At 44.1% G+C, this 18,515-nt stretch overlaps 1 protein-coding gene across 4 annotated transcripts in view; it reads right to left on the reverse strand.

The window, feature by feature from the left end:
• Positions 1-7,700: 7,700 nt before the first annotated feature.
• The window catches only part of ALKBH8 (alkB homolog 8, tRNA methyltransferase), an 88,671-nt gene continuing 77,856 nt past the window's right edge, over positions 7,701-18,515 (reverse strand). For all 4 annotated transcript variants that reach the window (XM_053311495.1, XM_053311496.1, XM_053311494.1 and 1 more), the window contains 2 exons: positions 11,831-11,980; positions 7,701-9,658 (listed from right to left, as the gene is read on the reverse strand). In XM_053311495.1, the coding sequence (XP_053167470.1) occupies positions 9,110-9,658; positions 11,831-11,980 (699 nt within the window). In that variant the 3' untranslated portion in view covers positions 7,701-9,109. The remainder of the gene's footprint in view (positions 9,659-11,830; positions 11,981-18,515) is intronic.

An 18,515-nucleotide genomic window follows, 5' to 3' on the forward strand; every position in this document is an offset into this window, starting at 1 on the left:
GCTGAGAAACACCAAGGTTCAGAGATATAAAACTTGCCCATGGATCAAGCAAGTACGTGTGCTTAGCACTGCAGCCTTTTGGTGGTTGTTACTATGCAGATCTTCTGCAAGTCACCCAGAGACCTACTAGCAAATCCAATCTCCCTTCTGCCTGCCCCTGCCTAAGCCACCATTCAGAGTTTAATTGCTGCCACTAACTACTGGAGCATTTCACTTCTTTCAGGGCTAACATTAACTCCCTGATTTTCAGACCAGCCCTGTTTTCAGAACCAATGCTCAATGCACTCTTGCAGCATCAAGCTAGGACTTCCATATCCATTTGCGACCGTCTGTTTCCAACCCACATAGCAATCTCTTGTTTTGCCCGCTGCCATGCAGAGTGATGGCTGTGCTTCTGCGCTATATTTAATATCTGCTGTGGTCATTTATTTTAATTGCTCCCATCTCAGTTCTCATTCCACTGGGCTGACTCCATTTAATTGGCTACCATTTGTCTCAGCTTCCCACTGTCATGCTCATTTATCTGCCACCATTAAACCCACTGCTGTTGCTGCATTAACCCAGTTCTTGCGCTTGGCGTTTTCTCCCAGCTTCCCAGCTATTCTGCTGGTTAGTGCATTGCCTCATTACACGCAGTTCTCTCTCTCCTTGACCTTCCACAAAGACATCTTCCTAGCACACTTTAGTGCTATTTTCTTAGTTTTTAGCTTTTTGTTTATAACTTTAATTTGAATTTTTTTGCAATTTGTAACTTTAAATGTGGCTGTAGCTTGGTCTTTTTTCTTTTTAAGTTTTGTATTGTACTGTAGTGTATTAAATTTGTATTGTTTTATATTGCATCTATATATTATTAACTAGCTGACTCTGCACAGAGCAACTGTGCGGTCGTGCACTGAGCCTGTGGCATCCCCGTGCGTAACCCCCTTGGGTCGCCCTCGCCCCCTGCAACCCCCTCGGCTCCCCCTCACCCCCGCAACCCCCTTGGTTCGCCCTCCCCCCCACAACTCCCTCTGCTTGCCCTCCCCCTGCCAACCCCCTCAGTTCGCCCTTGCTGCCCCCAGCCTCCGAGCTCCCTGCCGCTTCAGGGCGACCCTGAGCCAACTGTCAGACTGCTTTCCAGCTGCCCCACAAAACTCCCTGCTGCTCAGACTCCCTGCTGCTCCAGAACTCTCCCCCCCTCTGTCAGCCAATTGCTTCCTTTCTGCCACGTTCCCACACATGGCCCATCTTGGAGAATTAATAATATAGATGTTGTAAGCCACCTCGAACAACAGTGTACTGGAGGGATGGGGTATAAATATTTTAAATAAATAAAAAGCACCGGCTTCCATCTTCCCTCCCATCATGATTTTATCCTCTGGCCATATGTGGAGCAGAGTCTTTGCACAATTTTTGCAGTTTGTTCCACCTGCTGGCCAGCTCTTGCTTTCCAAAAGGAACTGATTACTACTTTTCTGACAAATGGGGAAACATCTGGTTTTTCTCAGAAAGCAAGAGCTGGACAGCAGGTGCTGCTGCAAGAACCACTTGAGGACCTTGCTCTGCATGGGGCCAGAGGATAAGATTGCAGCATCACCATCAGCAGGCTATGCAGAAACAAGAGTTCTAGATTCCAAGCCAGAGGACTGTCCCTTTTAAGGTTTCCACTCTCCAGGAATGGAGGCAGAATCCAGGAAGGGTAGTCTAAGTTCAGAGGTACAGTATTTAAGAGCTCAGTCTGCCTCTTACTGCTGTTGGGAGCAACCTGTCCCATGGAGCTGTCTGTGGTGCTCCAACTCATCTTGCCTTGTGGACTCTTGTCTGTAGGACAGGACAGAGGAGACTAGGATCATGTTGACTGACCCCTGACCTGCACATGCTGGGAATATGGGCCCAACATGCATTTAGGAACTACAGTCATGCCAAGATTCTTGAGAATATGTACTGGTATAATGGCCAGTTCTTATGCTCCATTCAATATATGGAGTTTAGGGTGGGGTAGCAACACACTGGTCAGGGGGTAGGGCAGTCTAACTGTGGGGATCCCCCAGGGCCCCAACTGGAATAAGGCTGCACTCAGCCACAGGATGGCAGGGCAAGGAGGCAGGAAGAAGAGAGGGGCAAGGCCACAGCTGTGGCATCTCCAGCCTTCTTAGAACTGCCCAAGATCTGGGAGTGGGAAGAACAGAGAGTGGAGAGCTCTGGTGTGGTTTTGCGAGAACTTGAGATCTTGCGAGATGGGAACTTGGGGCCTCATGAGACTTGCACCAGCTACAAGGGCCTATTTGGTCCCCTGAGCAGTGATGAAAGGGTGCAGGAAGTAGCCATGGGCTCATTGGCTCCTGAGCAAGCCAGAGAGTAGCTGAACAGAGAGGAAAGGAGACAGGGAGGCTGGTGAGAGAAACCACCCCATTCCCTGGACCTCTCTTCAAACCCCAGCTGAGGCTGTACATGGGAGGGCCATGACAAAGGGAAGAGCTCCGAGAGGACCCAGCCCAAGCCCAGGAAGGTCCAAACCAACATAGATAAAAAGGAGGGTAGGAAAGGTGCTCCTGGTTTTCCTCAATCTAAACCTGATGCTTTAATCTACTACACTGCTCTGTTTCATAGTTTGTCCTTTCCTAGGAACATAAGAAGCTGCCTTATATCAAGTCATACCATTGGTCCACCTAGCTCAGTATTGTCTACACTGACTGGCAGTGGCTCTCCAGGGTTTCAGGCAGGAGCCTCTCTGAGCCCTGCCTGGAGATTCCAGAGAGTGGGACTTTCTATATGCAAAGCAGATGCTCTTCTACTGAGCTATGACCCAATCCCCTAAGACAGGGCCAAACCTGGCCCTCCAGCTGTTGCTGAACTACAACTCCCATAATCCCTATTGACCAATGTACCTGGGGATTATGGGAGTTATAGTCCAAAAACAGCTGGTGGGCCTAGTTTGCCCACACCTGCCCTAAGAGGAATAACTCAGTGTTCACACACATGTATTCATCCATCCAAATGCAAACCAAGGCGGACCTTGCTTAGTAAAGGGGACAATTCATGTTCTCTACCACAAGATCAGCTCTCCTCCTAAATATATTAGCCTTCTGAATGAAATATGCATTTTCTGAGATAAGAAAATACCTTGTCAGCTATAGTCAATGTATACTTCCGTTTTGTTCCTGGACCTACACTGATACATAAAATTAGAAGATGCAACGTTGCAACTTGAAAGATTTTTAAACTATGTGGATTGTTTTGATTGCAAATATTGGGATGGTGGTGTATACAGAATTAAGGAATGAAATGAAGGAATGAAAAAGAATCTTGGCCTTGCTGCCAGATATTTTAGAAATATGCCTCCTGCTAGAATTCCTATATTATGTTTTGTTCTTTTTATAATCATCTGCTCATTATACTTGCACATTTTTATCTTTCTCAGAAAACAGAAATAAATTAGTACTGCCGCTAATATCACATTGTATGAATTTCAAATGTAGTCAGTGAGTAACCTCATTAAGGATTTGCCAGCACATCAGTAAAAGCAAGAGAAAAAAGTAAGATTATTTCTTAAAATACATTTTGTATTCCAGCTGTCATGGGTCAGTGCTTGAAGTGTCTGTCTTGGCCCCGTCCTGGGGATACAGTACATAGTTTATGGGTTTTAGGAGACTGCTGTCTTAGAGCCTCAGGTCCCCAGATGTTGGACTAGGACTCCCATAATCTTCAGCCACAATGGCCACTGTGGCTGGGGATGATATGAATTGTAGTCCAACAACATCTGGGGACTCAAGGTTGAGAACCCATCACAGAGGTATCTCCCCCCCACACACACACACCCCGCTCCTAGACTTCTGTGGTTCTTAGTATATTTCTTCCTGCTTCCTCTCTATGGTAGATCTGGTGGTTGAGTAGGCAGCCTTGTATGCATTTATAAAGGCAATAGCCCGATTCAGACATTAAACTGTATGAGTGTACAGACGTGTTTGTGTGAACAGCTGTACCTGTGTTCATTTAAAAAGTGAATATGGATACAAGCCTTTCAAATGTATGATACAGATAGGAAGTATACTTCTGTACTTAGGTTTAGCATAACACATGAATGACTGTACCTGTGTACAGGTGCATACATTCGTTGTATGAATGTTGGACATAACGTGTGAATGGGCTTAATGAGGGGTGGAAGTCCTGCTATTTTATGGAGGTTGAGGGAGATATGGATCTGATCCTGATTATTTATCCAGATTAAATGTGGTTTAACCACAACAGTTTGACTAGGATTGGGCCCCCAAAGGAGGTAGTACTAGTCAGAGTTCGAACTGGAAGAACCAGTTCGCGAACTGGCTCAGGTAGAGCCGGGGGAGGGAGGGAGGGAGGGAGGGAGGGAGAGAGAGAGAGAGAGAGAGAGAGAGAGAGAGAGAGAGAGAGAGAGAGAGAGAGAGAGAGAGAGAGAGAGAAAGAAAGAAAGAAAGAAAGAAAGAAAGAAAGAAAGAAAGAAAGGAGGCTCCGTTAGCATCTGTACCTTTAGGGGAAGGGGCGGAGAAGTGGGCGGGGGGGCGATGGGGCCTCCTCCACGTCAGCCTCCCAAATGACAGCCGGGGCTGGCAAATTGTGTGGTGATGCAAGTTTCCTCTGTGTGTGTGCAGTCACAAAAATGGAGGTCACAAAAATGTGCACAGAGGCCAAAACTGGGCCAGATACATCCTGGGCTGTCATTTGGAAGGCCAACGGGGAGCTTGGAGGAACCCTGGCCACCGCCACCTCAGCCGTTTCTCCAGAGCCTCCTCTAAAGCTACAGAGGCTGAAAGAGACTGCTTTCTTTCACTACCCACCCCCGCTGCCTTTACCATCAGAATTTCACTACCCACCCCTGCTGCCTTTACCATCAGGATTAGGGATGCCCCCTATACTTGTAAAGGAGAATCAAGGATTCCCCTTTACAAATATACCTAGCCGGCCCACGAACCAGCTCAATGGATGAACCGAACCAGGCCTAGTTCGGTTCAGCCTCTGTGCACACCCCTAATTTTCATCAACAGTCCGAAGACCTCAGCGACTCTGGTTAACTCTTCAACCAGAATCACCATGATTGTGTGAGTGCAGTCATTAGTTGGGGGAGGGTAATTGTCCTTAGCACAGCATTTCTCCAGTGGCTGTTCCTGCTGGGTTTAAAAAAATAAATAAATTGCGAGCCATTATGGGACAGGGAACAATTTTGTCCCCATATCTCTTGTTAAGCAAATTGTTTTGGGAACTCTTTGTTGAAAGCAGAATCTATATATATATATATAATTCTCTAAGGTGTACCCATGGCTAATCCCGTGTGTGGCAGCTCTCGTTCAGATATATGAGGCTAAAAACCTATATGCTCAACTACTGCCAATCATGGCCAATTAAAGCAGCCAAAGTATGTCTGGATGAATGGCTGAAAGAGTGGCAAAATGTTTCTTTGAGGAAGATGCCTTGGGTAGCTTGAGTTTTGAATTACAAATATAAGTGTCTCTAATAAGGACTATATTAGCCACCTAATGGCGGAGCGGGAAATGACTTGACTAGCAAGCCAAAGGTTGCTGGTACTGATACCTATATTGGGCAGCAGCGATATAGGGAGATGCTGAAAGGCATCATCTCATACTGCGTGGGAGATGGCAATGGTAAACCCCTCCTGTATTCTATCAATGACAATGACAGGGCTCTGTGGTCGCCAGGAGTCGACACTGACTCAACAGCACACTTTACCTTTAATAAGGACTTGACAAATCAAGCAGAAGTCTTGCATCACAGAGGAATTGTGGTGTTATGGATACCCTGCTAACTTGGCAGAGAGGCACCTATTAATGTGGTGATTCTCTTTATTTAGCAACGAGAGAGTAACTGGCCCTATCCACCCCCAGCACAGTACCTCCCGTGACTGTTGCTGGTGTCTATCTTATGTTTCTTTTAAATTGTGAGCCCTTTGGGGACAAGGATCCATCTTATTTATTTATTATTTCTCTGTGTAAACGGCCCTGAGCCATTTTTGGAAGGGCGGTATAGAAATCGAATAATAATAATAATAATAATAATAATAATAATAATAATAATGCTTCATTGCCATCTTCCTGTGGTACATTATTCTTTATCTAGCCCTTTGTCAAATGGGGGTAATTTAACACAATTATCCTTTGACTTTCTCAGTATATTGAAACTTTTTGTTCACTCCTACAAATCAGGGGTGTAGCCACCATTGTACGAATGGGTTCAAAGAATCCAGGACGTCAATGGTAGGGGCCGCCGAAACCCCGAGGGGGGCATGGCTCAGGCTCCAGAAGAGCCCCGAAAAACACCCCTCCCCCCCGCTCATGATACTAATAGCCCTGAGTGAGCGCTTGCCCATCCTTTTCAGGCAGTGTTTGCTGCCTGAAAGCATCTATTCCCCGTTCTCTCCCTCCAGAGAGGGAGAGAATAGGAGAATAGATGCTTACAGGCAGCAAGCGCTGCCTGAGAAGACAGAGAAGGGCTCATTCCAGCAGGAGCCATGAGTCCAGGATGACCCCCAAATCGCAAGCTTGCTCTTTCAAGGGGAGACGACCCCAACAAGGGAGACACCCGAAACCAGAACCTGGCCAGATAGATCAAGAACTAAATAAGAGCAACTCTGTCTTGGAGGGATTAAGCCTGAGCTTCTTTTGACCCATCCAAACCCTTAAAGCCTCCAGACACTGGGTCAACACATTCACGGCATCCCTGGATCGACCCGGGGTGGCAATGTACAATTGTGTATCATCAGCATACTGATGATGCGTCACCCCAAACCGACAGATGACCTCACCCAGTGGCTTCATATAGATATTAAAAAGCAAGGGAATGAGGACTGAGCCCTGTGGCACTCCACAAGAGAGAGGCCATGGGCTAGAGCACTCACCTCCAATGTAAACTGTCTGAAACCGTCCACTAAGGTAGGAATGGAACCAGCACAAAACTGTGCCCCAATTCCCAACCACAGCAGACAATCCAGAAGGATACCATGGTTGATGGTATCAAAAGCTGCTGAGAGATCTAATAGACCCAAGAGAGGCATGCTCCCCCCATTGAGGCTCTGATAGAGGTCATCCACCAGATGTAATTTGCATTGTATTGTATTTTAACACTGTATATTGTGTCATTCTGGCAGAGCTGTCTCACTGGGTCTTGGAAATGCATTTGTGATAATGAAATCTAATGCAAAGAAAAGTAATAGGTTATTGATTTGTCCTTAGAATTTAACTGAAAGAGTAGGAAATATGCAGTTTGAAAAATCCCCTAACCCCAACCCTAACCCCACCTTGAGGTGGGAGAAAAGAAACGTCCTTTTCTTCTCCTTAACCCTACATAAGTGAGCACTGAGATACAATTTTGGGATTGAGGAACTTCAGCTATCACATAAAACCAAAAAGTGCCTGCCCAGTATTGGGACAGTCACGATCAATTTCTGATGTCTGTATAGTTTTCTCTTACTATCTCCTTCTAATCGCCAAGAAACCTATTCCTTCCACTTTTGAATGTCATTGGATACATTCATACCAACCTTTTCGAACGGTAGCAGTTTATTCCCATGTTAACATTTGCTTCTGCTTGGTCCACTGTGCCAATGAGGATCATGGAGATTGAGGACCCCAGTAACTTTCAGGTGAGCAGTGAAGACCGTGTTATTCAAGTGAGCTTTTAAAGTGAGTAATTCTTATGAGACTGTTTTTTTAAAAAAAAATCTGCTGCTATTCATCTGATGTTTTATAATACGTTGCATGTTGGTTTATTGCAAGCTGGCTTCAATGCAGTATTTACAGAAAGATAGGATATAAGTTACCATAGATAAAACAAGTATAAAATGTTACATGTATTTCAACTGAACCTTATAAATCCACTGAGAAGCCCTGCTGCTGTCAGGGCCTGCTAGTACTTGGACATCTGACCTGAGGAGACCTCCTCTGAAGAGGAGGAACAGCAGGATCCTATGGGGGCCCTGGAGGCTCCTTGGCCCCTGAAGGGCAGACTGAGGTCTCACCTCCAGATGAAACTCTACCCAAGGAGGCTCCAACTGACAGGGGCCCTCACTCCAAGGCCTAGAACATAGGAGTAGCCTTGCTACATCAGGCCCAAGGCCTATCTAGACCAGCACCCAGTTTCCCATAGTGGCCCACCAGATGGGAAGCCACACAACCAGGAGATGAAGGCATGCCCCCTCTCCTGCATTGCTCCCCTGCAACTGCTATTCAGAGGCATCCTGCTTCTAAGCATGTAGGTAGTCAATAGCCATCAGGACCATTCATGGACTTGCCTTCCATGCATTTGGCTAAGCCCTGACAGGTATAGTAGCAATGATGTAAGCTCAGGCTTGGGCAAAGCAGTGCCCATTTGGCCGTCTGAGGCCTCCTATTCATCTGACCAACTTGGGAGGAGGTGAAGGCAAGTCCCACACATGCACCAGATCAGGGTCCGGAGAAGATTCAGGAAGCAGCAGCGTCATCAGATCCACTATCAAACCAGCAGTCCCTAGCGGCTCAGTGCTGGTACAACAGCTCTGTATAAAAGCTCCTCACCCAGCTCTGATTCCTTGGAATTCTTCTTTCCATGTATATTCATGAGCTGTTCCCTATACCACGTTGCTTCACACAAGTGAAATTCCAAATTCTAGTTCCAAGGCAATATTTTGCTGTAGGCTGCCTAGATAAGGTTTAGGCTCATTTCTTCTACCTTCAACATCTGGCCTTGCAGTTGGATATGCTTGTTGACAGAGGTTATAGATTCTGCATTTAGTCACCAGCCCAGCTGTATACTCAGTGCAGCTGCCAGAGCTGCATGTGCTGAGCCTGGTTAGAAAAGCAGCAGCTGCATTGGTTACTTACTTGGTGAGAAGGAGGACCAGGTATAACTAACTATTTTTTCTATGTAAGCCGCTTCGAGAATTTTGTTGAAGAGCGGTATATAAATATCAGTAGTACTAGTAAACCTTTGCTGGGACCTTGAAGGCATGGGATATACATCCAACCTCATTTATTCTCATAAATGTCAAAGCAAGACTAAAAGCAAGAAGCCATTGAAATACCCATTTTAGAAACACCATGGCAAATAAATATTTATGTTGAAAACACTCCTTTATCATTCCAGTTGCCCACAAGATAGTTTTAACGCATTACAGCTTTTCAAGAACCACACACCAGTTTCCTTGATCGTAGTAACTCTTTTGCACTTTGATGCCATCCAAGGCTTTGCAGGCCTGTTCCAGTTCTCCTTCACAGAAGACATGATAATAACGGTGAAAAACGGGACTAAGCGTATGTGAGTCTGCAGGGCTGGCCAGATGTGAGTTGGCGTGCCCTGCTTTCTGCTTTGTGCCATCTTTCAGATGCCAAGGGACCAGCAAGTCTTGGGAGTCAAAGGAAGTTCTATTGGTATGAACAGGCAAATTGGAATGAGCCACTTGCGTTACATTGCAGCATCTGCCCTTATACTGACTGACATCCTCATTTGGGTCCACTGAACCTTGGCAGTCATTGTCATCAGCTGCCTTCATGGCACTGGTGTCGATTTCTTCCACTTTGCCTTTGCAAGCTCTTTTTTCTTTCAGGTACTTAGATTTCTGTTTGTTGTATTCCTGCTCCATAGCCCAGACGTAAACGAGTGCCTTTCCACCTGGCCTCAGCAGCCGAACTAACTCACGAAGACTTGCCAGTCTCCTCTCCTAGGGAAAAGCAGACCAAATCAGTCGGCAGGTAACAAAGTGGCAGCACCGCAAGCAAGACCTTAGTACAGTGAGGAAGAAAAACTGATATGTCCTAGTGATCCACCTTTATTGCTCTTTATTTCTTTACTAACATATCTGTATCTAGTCTTTTGACTCTATAAGACAGTAGCCAACAACTTAAATAAAAATAAAGACAGATAGCACGTAATTGTAAAAAACAACAAACATAAAAAGCAAATAAAAGCATAACAAGGAGTCACAAATGCTTAAAAGCTGTCGTTATAGATATGAGACTGTGAGCAAATTACTGAATGGTGTGTCTGGATAAGAACATTCTAAATTGATCTCTAAAGACATGGGCTATCCAGATCTGTCATAGTTAGGCAAGCCACAATCCTGGGCCTTATCCTTTGTGCCTGCCAAACGCACCGCTGATGGTGGCAGGTCATGCAAGAGCGCCTCCTCCTACTGGAGGAGGAAGACTGAAGTATGTGGATAGGTACTTATGGGAAAAGATAGTCCTTCCAGAATCCAGGTCCTAAAGCTTTTGTATCATTCTTACACACTGAAATGTGTGTTCATTTCTGTAGACTGAAATATGTGTTCATTAATTAATTCTAATTGATGGCTGAAAAGTCCCTGTTCAACCCAGCGCAGCTTCTTCCCAGTGACTGATGCTGCTGTCTTCCTTTTATTTCCTTTTAGAACATGAGGCTTTTGAGGAGCCATTAATTTCCCCCCCATGTAAAGCACTTTGAAAACCTTTTGTTCTAAAAGCAGGATATCAATATTCATAATAATAAAGGAGGAGGAGGAGAAGCAGCAGCAGCAGCAGCAGCATAGAAGTTCTGTAGTCTAATTCCAGATTTATAATTTAATAAATCTGAGTACATTTTAGAACACTTCGTGATGGCTAAATCTTAGCCACTAAAAGCCAAATCAAATAGGGATGTTGGTCTTAAGAACTCAAGAACAGCCCTGCTGGATCAGGCCCAAGGCCCATCTAGTCCAGCATCCTGTTTCACACAGTGGCCCACCAGATGCCGCTGGAAGCCACAGGCAGGAATTGAAGGCGTGCCCGCCCTCCTGTTGTTACTCCCCTGCAACTGGTACTCAGAGGCATCCTGCCTTGGAGGTTAGAGGTAGATAGCCCTCCAACTAGTAGGCGTTGATAGACCTCTCCTCCATCAAGTGATCCAAACTCCTCTTAAAGCCATTCAGGTTGTTGGCTATCACCAAATCTTGTGGCAGAGAATTCCACAAGTTGATTATGCGTTGTGTGAAAAAATACTTCTATTTGCTGGTCCTAAATTTCCTGACAATCAATTTCATGGGATGACCCCTGGTTCTAGTGTTATGGGAGAGGGAGAAGAATTTCTCTCTATCCACTTTCTCCACACCATGCATGATTTTATAGACCTCTATCATGTCTCCCCGCAGTCGTCTTTTTTCTAAACTAAAAAGCCCCAGGTGTTGTAGCCTTGCCTCATAAGAAAGGAGCTCTAGGCCCCTGATCATCTTGGTTGCCCTCTTCTGCACCTTTTCCAGTTCTACAATGTCCTTTTTAAGATGTGGTGACCAGAATTTTATGCAGTACTCCAGGTGTGGCCGCACCATCGTTTTGTATAAGGTCATTATAATATTAGCCGTTTTATTTTCAATCCCCTTCCTAATGATCCCTAGCATGGAACTGGCCTTTTTCACAGCTGCCGCACATTGAGTCGACACTTTCAATGAGCTGTCCACCTCGACCCCAAGATCCCTCTTCTGGTCAGTCACTGACAGCTCAGATCCCATCAACGTATACTTGAAGTTGGGGTTTTTCGTCCCAATGTGCATCACCGTACACTTGCCAATATTGAACTGCATTTGCCATTTTGTCGCCCACTCACCCAGTTTGGAGAGATCCTTTTGGAGCTCCTCACAATCCGTTTTGGATTTCACTACCTGAAAGAATTTGGCATCATCTGCAAATCTGGCCACCTCGCTGCTAACCCCTACTTCTAGAATATTTATGAATAAATTAAAATCTTGCAAAGCTTTTGAAAGCTACTCATGCCACAGTAAAACAGTTTGCTTCTATTATGCCCCAATACTTTCTACCTTTTTGTATTATCTAATACCTCTTCTGTGACATTAGCAAAAGTTATAGAAAAGAGTTCAACTTACTGCTGTTGAAAAATGATGGATCACTGCAATGGAGATGCATGCATCACAGGAACCACTTCGTATAGGCACAGAAAGCACATCACACACGAATGCCTGAAATCCTTTCACTCCACAGATATCCACAAGGTTCTTGCTACGATCACAACCAAACTGCAAGAGAAAGTGGAGTGGATTGCACATGGAAACAGTATGCCCAAATGCAACATATGCACGGATTCTGCAGGAACAATCTCATTTTCTGTTGAAAGATCTTTCTGACAACACCCACAACGTTTTTGAATTCTGACATAACATTTCCTCTGAAGAAGAAAACTGGTCACCTTAACACTAGGCGTCATTATTTCAAATTATTACTGGGTGCTAGTTAAAAGCTGGGAGAAAGGAATAATAAAGCAAGTGGTCAAGATGGTGGCACATTCAAACTGTACCTGTGGATATTCCAGCAGTTGGTGAGTTTTTCAAGCTTTGCATGATATATCGTTAGATATACAGTTTCTTTGCGATGTTCCACTGCCATGGTAGCCTTGTACACCTGAGGCACCCACTTCCCAGGGCCCAAAACACACTTCCTCCCTTCCTCTACTTTATGTTCTCCTGCCACAAGTGCTGCCAATTTACAGCTGGAAAGGAGGAGAGGGGAAGGAGCAAATTGTGGCTGCCTACCCACTTTATTTCTAATCTAATTAGTTGCCTGGACACTTGTCTTGATTGCATGGCAGGTCAGGGCTGTTCAAGCTCCTGGGAACTAGCTTGTCTTGTAAGATTCATGTTTGCTTTGTTTGGAACTCTGGCATTAAGGAATGCAAGGAATTCAAGATGGATGCTTCATGTTCCCCTGGATAGCTCTGCACCAAATCAAACTTCAGAGGAGGGCTGGTCTTGAGAGGAGAGCTAGTCTTGTGGCATGATCTGTCCCCTTAGCTAAGCAGGGTCCACTCTGGTTGCATATGAGTGGGAGACTAGAAGTGTGAACACTGTAAGATATTCCCCTCAGGGGATGGAGCCACTCTGGGAAGAGCAGAAGGTTTCAATCTCCCTCCCTGGCTTCTCCAAGATAGGGCTGAAAGAGATTCCCAATAGTAGATCTGCCCCTGAGCAAAACTCTTGTCCTGTTACTGCAGCTTTACTGCAGCAAATTGCAGGAACAGACCCCCATAGGGTGGACAATGGCTTGGTCATGGACAGTGTCTTCAAGCCAAGCAACATCTACAAACCGCTTCTGCACAGGAGTCATGGAAACAATACACTATCTGTAATCACAGCCCCTTCATAATAGCAGCCTCTCAGGTGCTTTGCCAGTCTGCCACCTGCATCTTAACTTCACTTTTTCTGAAATTATTAAGTTTACTTTCCATTATAATAAACAGCAACCAGCCAGATAACAAGAGCCAAGTTCAGAATTCTGACTGCTTGTTGCTGGCACTGACTGTATTTACTGGAGACAGAAACCACAGTAAACCAGCTTTAATACAGGCAGAAGAGCAAACATCTAATTCTGAATAATCAGTGCTGGTGAGAGACAGACAGAACTAGAAAAAAAATCACTGCACAAATTGCAAATGAGATAACCCCATGTATGCCACTGTGGGTTCCTTGAAAGGAGGATGAGAATTAAGAGGCTGTGGTGACTAATATTTGTAATTGGGGTATTTATGTATCTTCTAAAAGAAATTGAGAGGAAAGAGGCAGCACACACAGTGTTCTGCTGGTTTCTCGTAGGGAATGCAAACCACTTTTGCTGGAATAGCTGCTAAGCCTACTATTTTTGTGCATTTAACTAAAACAAAAATAGTTATTTCAGATGATCCTGTTAGTTAAATCATTTAACCAACATCTCCCAAGCATTCTGCGCCATACAGGCTTTTGCCTTCCATCTATTCCCACCCCAATAGACCGTCTCACGGATAGCCAATAGCCAACTCAGGGACTCTTTCCAGGCAGTGATTTTTTCCAGCATGGACACTGATTCTTAGGGGTAATTTTGCAGATGATGTTCTCCACATACCATAACTTTTTAACTTGATGTGTATGACAACTCAATAAACACTCTTGTCTTTTCATACTACATTTATTCTAAGTTGACTGCACTAAGGGAAAACCTTGTACGAAGAGGAAAGGTATAGGCCAGGGCTGCACAACTTTGGACGTTCAGCTGTTTTTGGACTACAGCTTCTATCTTTCTCAGCCACAGTGGGCAATAGTCAGGGATTATGGGAATTGTAGTCCAACAAATGTGAATTGTAGTCCAACCTCTTCAGGAAGGCCAAAGTTGTGCAGCCCTGGTATAGACAGACTATAGCACAAGCTGAAGAGGAGTGGTTATCTACATACCGTGTTTCCCCGAAAATAAGACAGTGTCTTATATTAATTTTAGCCCCAAAAAATGCACTAGGGCAATTAGCGGTACATCAGAAATTACTGCTAGGTCTTACTTTCGGGGTAGGTCTTTCTTTCAGGGAAACAGGGTAGGTGGTGACATATCAAAGAGCTGGCTTTCAAGGGCGTGTTCCCACACTTCCTCACCTGTGTGCACCTCTGTTCCGCTCCTCACCTCGTATAGTCTTTTTCTTCTTCTTTTTCAACTGAGGTTAGTTTGCTCAAAACATAAAACTACAGCTAGATGTTTTTCCAGAGTCCTATCCCTTCTATTTACCTACCACTGGTTTAATTAACTATTTCAAGCAAATGCAGTGGTAATTCATTTATTAGCAACGTGCTTTCTAGCATATACAGGGTTGATGCACAAGTCTAGTTCAGATAGTATAGCTTCTCAGTACCTCAAGAAAATACCACCACCATAGTGCTACATCATTTAGCCTTAAAATATATCAAACAGCCTGAAACTGCCTCACAAATAGCTATGGGGTTCCTACAGAATTTGAGATGTATCCAAAGTGGCAGGAGCAGCCCGACTGTATTATTTCTGTCAGTTTGGGGAGAGCAGGGAGGCTATTGAAAAAGGAAGCATAGCAAGCAAATAAAGCTATATTTATTCATAAGCATCAGAGGTTCCAGAAACCTATCTAATGTCCTTATATCCAAAACACTGTATAGGTAATCATGAAATAAATTACACACACACACACACACACACACACACACACACACATTGAGAACAATGCAAATTTCTAGCAGCAGTTGCATGCTATGAATACAATATTGCCCCAAAGAACAACAAACTAGTTGATGTATTTGTAGCCAAAAGGCAAGCAACACATGGTGCAAAAACTCTGAACAGAGGTTGATTGCTGCAGATGTGTACATCAAATGAAATGGATGGAATGTTCAGAGATGGGACAGAGTGAGGCCAATAAAAGGCTTCCTAGTATCCTCTAACTGCCCCCGTTTTCTGGCACCTGTCCCTGGTCAATTTCTGCTCCAGTTTTTGCCACTTGGGGACTCCTTGTTAAAATGTTGTTTCCTGCAAGGTGTTAGAATTGGCATTCTTCAGAGTTCAGCTTCCTACTCACAGAGCCCACAGATAATTTCTTTCAGCCCAGTACACATTTGTGAAATGGGCTTTCTCCTCCTCCCCTGCCTCCCTACATACGAGAGCCCTTGTAAACATTTTCTTAAAAAGCAACCATATAGCATATAAAACACAAAAAGCAAACATCTTCTGCACATAGCAGTAACAGAACTTTTTAAAAAGCTACCTCAACAAAACTGGGCGTAAAAACAGAAACAGACAACAACTACTACTACACATATTTATATACTGCTTTTAAACGAAGGTTCTCAAAGAGGTTTACATAGAAAAATAATAAAGAAGATGGTTCCCTGTTCCCAAAGGGCTCATGCAAAAAGAAACATAACAGACACCAGCAACAACCACTGGAGGGATGCTGTGCTGGGGATGATAAGGGAAGAGACTGTAAACACCAATAAACACCAGTATTGCAAAAAGACCAGCAACAGAACCAAGCTAGCCCAAGACCTTTTGAAAGAGACAGGTTTCTGCCTGATGCCTTAAAGAAAATAGTGTTGGGGTCTGACACACCTTGCCGGGAAGGCATTCCATAAGGCTGGTGCCTCTACCAAGAAGATCCTGCCTGGCTGCTGAGCCTCATCTTATGGTCTAGAAACCAGGATATTAAAACAGATCTAATCTAATCCCAGTTTTAGATCCTGGTTTCTAAACATATGGGCTCATGAGCAATCTAATGTTGGCTAAATGAAAACTAGAGAACCTGGCAGCACACAAACTCCCACAGAACATGTTATGAGAACCCGGAAATTCTCCCCCAATCTATGGTTGGCACTGTGCCAACCTGACATTTATCCAAGATCAGTAATCTGAGAGTTGAACTTGGTTTATTGATCTTAGGTAAAGTTTAGCACAGTTCTAATGTGAGATCAGGGAACATTTCTGGGTTCTCACAACACACTCCAAGGGAGCACACAACACAGAGAGCTGTAGTTTAACAAACTAGGATTCCTAGCATGCTAGGACTGATCTCTAGTCTATGGGTTCCATGGACATCCTGGTCGCATTCACAAATAAACAACTATAATGTGTTGAGTTGTCTGAACCAGCCCATTATTGCACAGGGCCACCATGCTTAATGTTTTCTTCTCATCACATTTGGAAATATGGACTGTAAAATAGTTTCTGTTATGATAGAATAATACGACAGCATCAAAATAATTTCAAAAGTAAAGGCATTTCATTGAAAGCAGGAAGGTCACATCAGCATGGGCCCCAATTTCAAACTATCAGCTGAGAGCAGAAAATGGTCTTCACTGAGAGTCTCTGAGGCCCCCTTCTGCAGCTAAAAGGCAATGGCATGATCATGAAGACACTGAGGCAGACTCTCCAGCGCTGTAAACAGACAAAATTCCATTGCCTTCTATCACACTTTCTACCAAGTATATGCAGTATAAATTGACTGGGAAGGAGGAATTCAATCAGAGACAATGCTGAGATGACCTTGAAAGGGACAGCCCTGTACTCTGCCGAAATGTAATGAGCTACAGCTAAGCTAACCAAGAGGAATAAAGCATACGACAGCCAGAATACGAAGTCCTAATTTGCATCTAAATTATATCAAATAATTGTGAAGTCGGGCTTACTTGTACTGTCCTACATATTAAAGTGAACTCGCGGTCCAAAACAAAAAGATTAGATCTTGCAATGAAGATTTGCGGGGGGTGGGGGGTGGAAGCATTGGTCATCTCCACTGAGATGCATAGGAGGAAAAGTTACACCTGCTTCAGATTAGATTTCCTTTCTCTATCAATGTTGTTATGAGCAGTGCATGCATGCACATCATGACCAGACACAGATAATTAGTGCAAACCTGCATCTTATTGTTGCTAAGTGGGTGCAGTGATCTTACTGAGATTGTCAGAGGGTGCTTTAAAAATCATTCAAATCAACTCTCTCTCATATATATATATATATATATATATATATATATATATATATATATAAAATCTCCCCCCCAACCTCAACATGAAATGGGAATAAAGGTTTAATCTTGGGTCTCAACTCAGCAACCTGTTTGGAATGCAAAGGCATGGAGCATATGAAATATAGTCTTAAGAGATGATATTCAGGTAAGGAATAGGTAAGTTAGGATAAGATAGAGTCCTAATCAATATAAGACTTAGAATAAGGTTGAAAGGGAGAGAATATAGGATGACAGAAAGATGCCTGCTTGGCTGCCCTGTACTGCAAGGGTAAGCAAAATCAATAATGCTGATAAGAAGGAAAGAACAGGGGCAGGCCAAGAAATTTTGCTGCTTGAGTTGAACAATATGATACCGCCCCCCACTCCATCTGTGCAAGGGTGTGCCCGTAGTAATAGTGAGTGTGTGCTTGCTGCCCTCTCTGCCCCTCCTCATGCCCACACCTGAGATGATCACCTCTTCCTGCCTCAGGGAAGGACCACTTTGGGAAAGAGACAGAAACAGCTCAGTGACATGAGTCTGGGTTGGTATACAAATATAATAAATAAACAAAAGTAATGGACACGATGGTGTGTGCAAATGGGACAGAAATGGAAGGTGCCATGGGTAAATACCCTCCCGCCACCAAAAAGCAGTCAAGACTAGACATGAGGTAACAAAGATGGCACCAGAAGGTCTGAAGAGTCAGCAAAAATGGCATACAGCAGGGTTTCCCAACCTGTGGTACTCCAGATGATGCTGAACTACAACTCCCATCACCCCCAGCTACAATTCATTGTGGCTGGGGATGATGGAAGTTGTAGTTCAGCAATATCTGGAGTTCCACAGGGTGGGAACCCCTGGCATAAAGCCAACGTTGACAGAATAAAATATATAAAAATCAGCAAATTGGCATAAGGTTGACCAAGGCAAAAATATACCTATTCAGCAAGTTAGGGTATCAATATTTGAGTATAAGGGTAAAAGAATGGAAGATGGCTGAAAACCCATCCCCCAATCCCCTTAACTGAGTGGAACCTGAGATTAGAAAGGCAAGCAAGAGGGTTTTAAGAAGAAAATATTGGTAGAAGAAAAAAGAGCTAGAAGTTGAAAGACTGAACTGGGGAGACAGAGTTGAGTCCTGGTCTTGAACAAAGGAAGAAGTTAGGAGTCATTTAAAAAGGCAGTGACCATTCTTGAGGAAGGTAAGTAAACTACACAAAGATTTAGTTCAGAAAGAGTGATGACATAAGACAAAGCCAGTTTAAGCCCAGTTTTATTTGAACTGATGAAG

The sequence above is a fragment of the Hemicordylus capensis genome, chromosome 3, assembly GCF_027244095.1.
Source record: "Hemicordylus capensis ecotype Gifberg chromosome 3, rHemCap1.1.pri, whole genome shotgun sequence".
NCBI lineage: Eukaryota > Metazoa > Chordata > Lepidosauria > Squamata > Cordylidae > Hemicordylus > Hemicordylus capensis.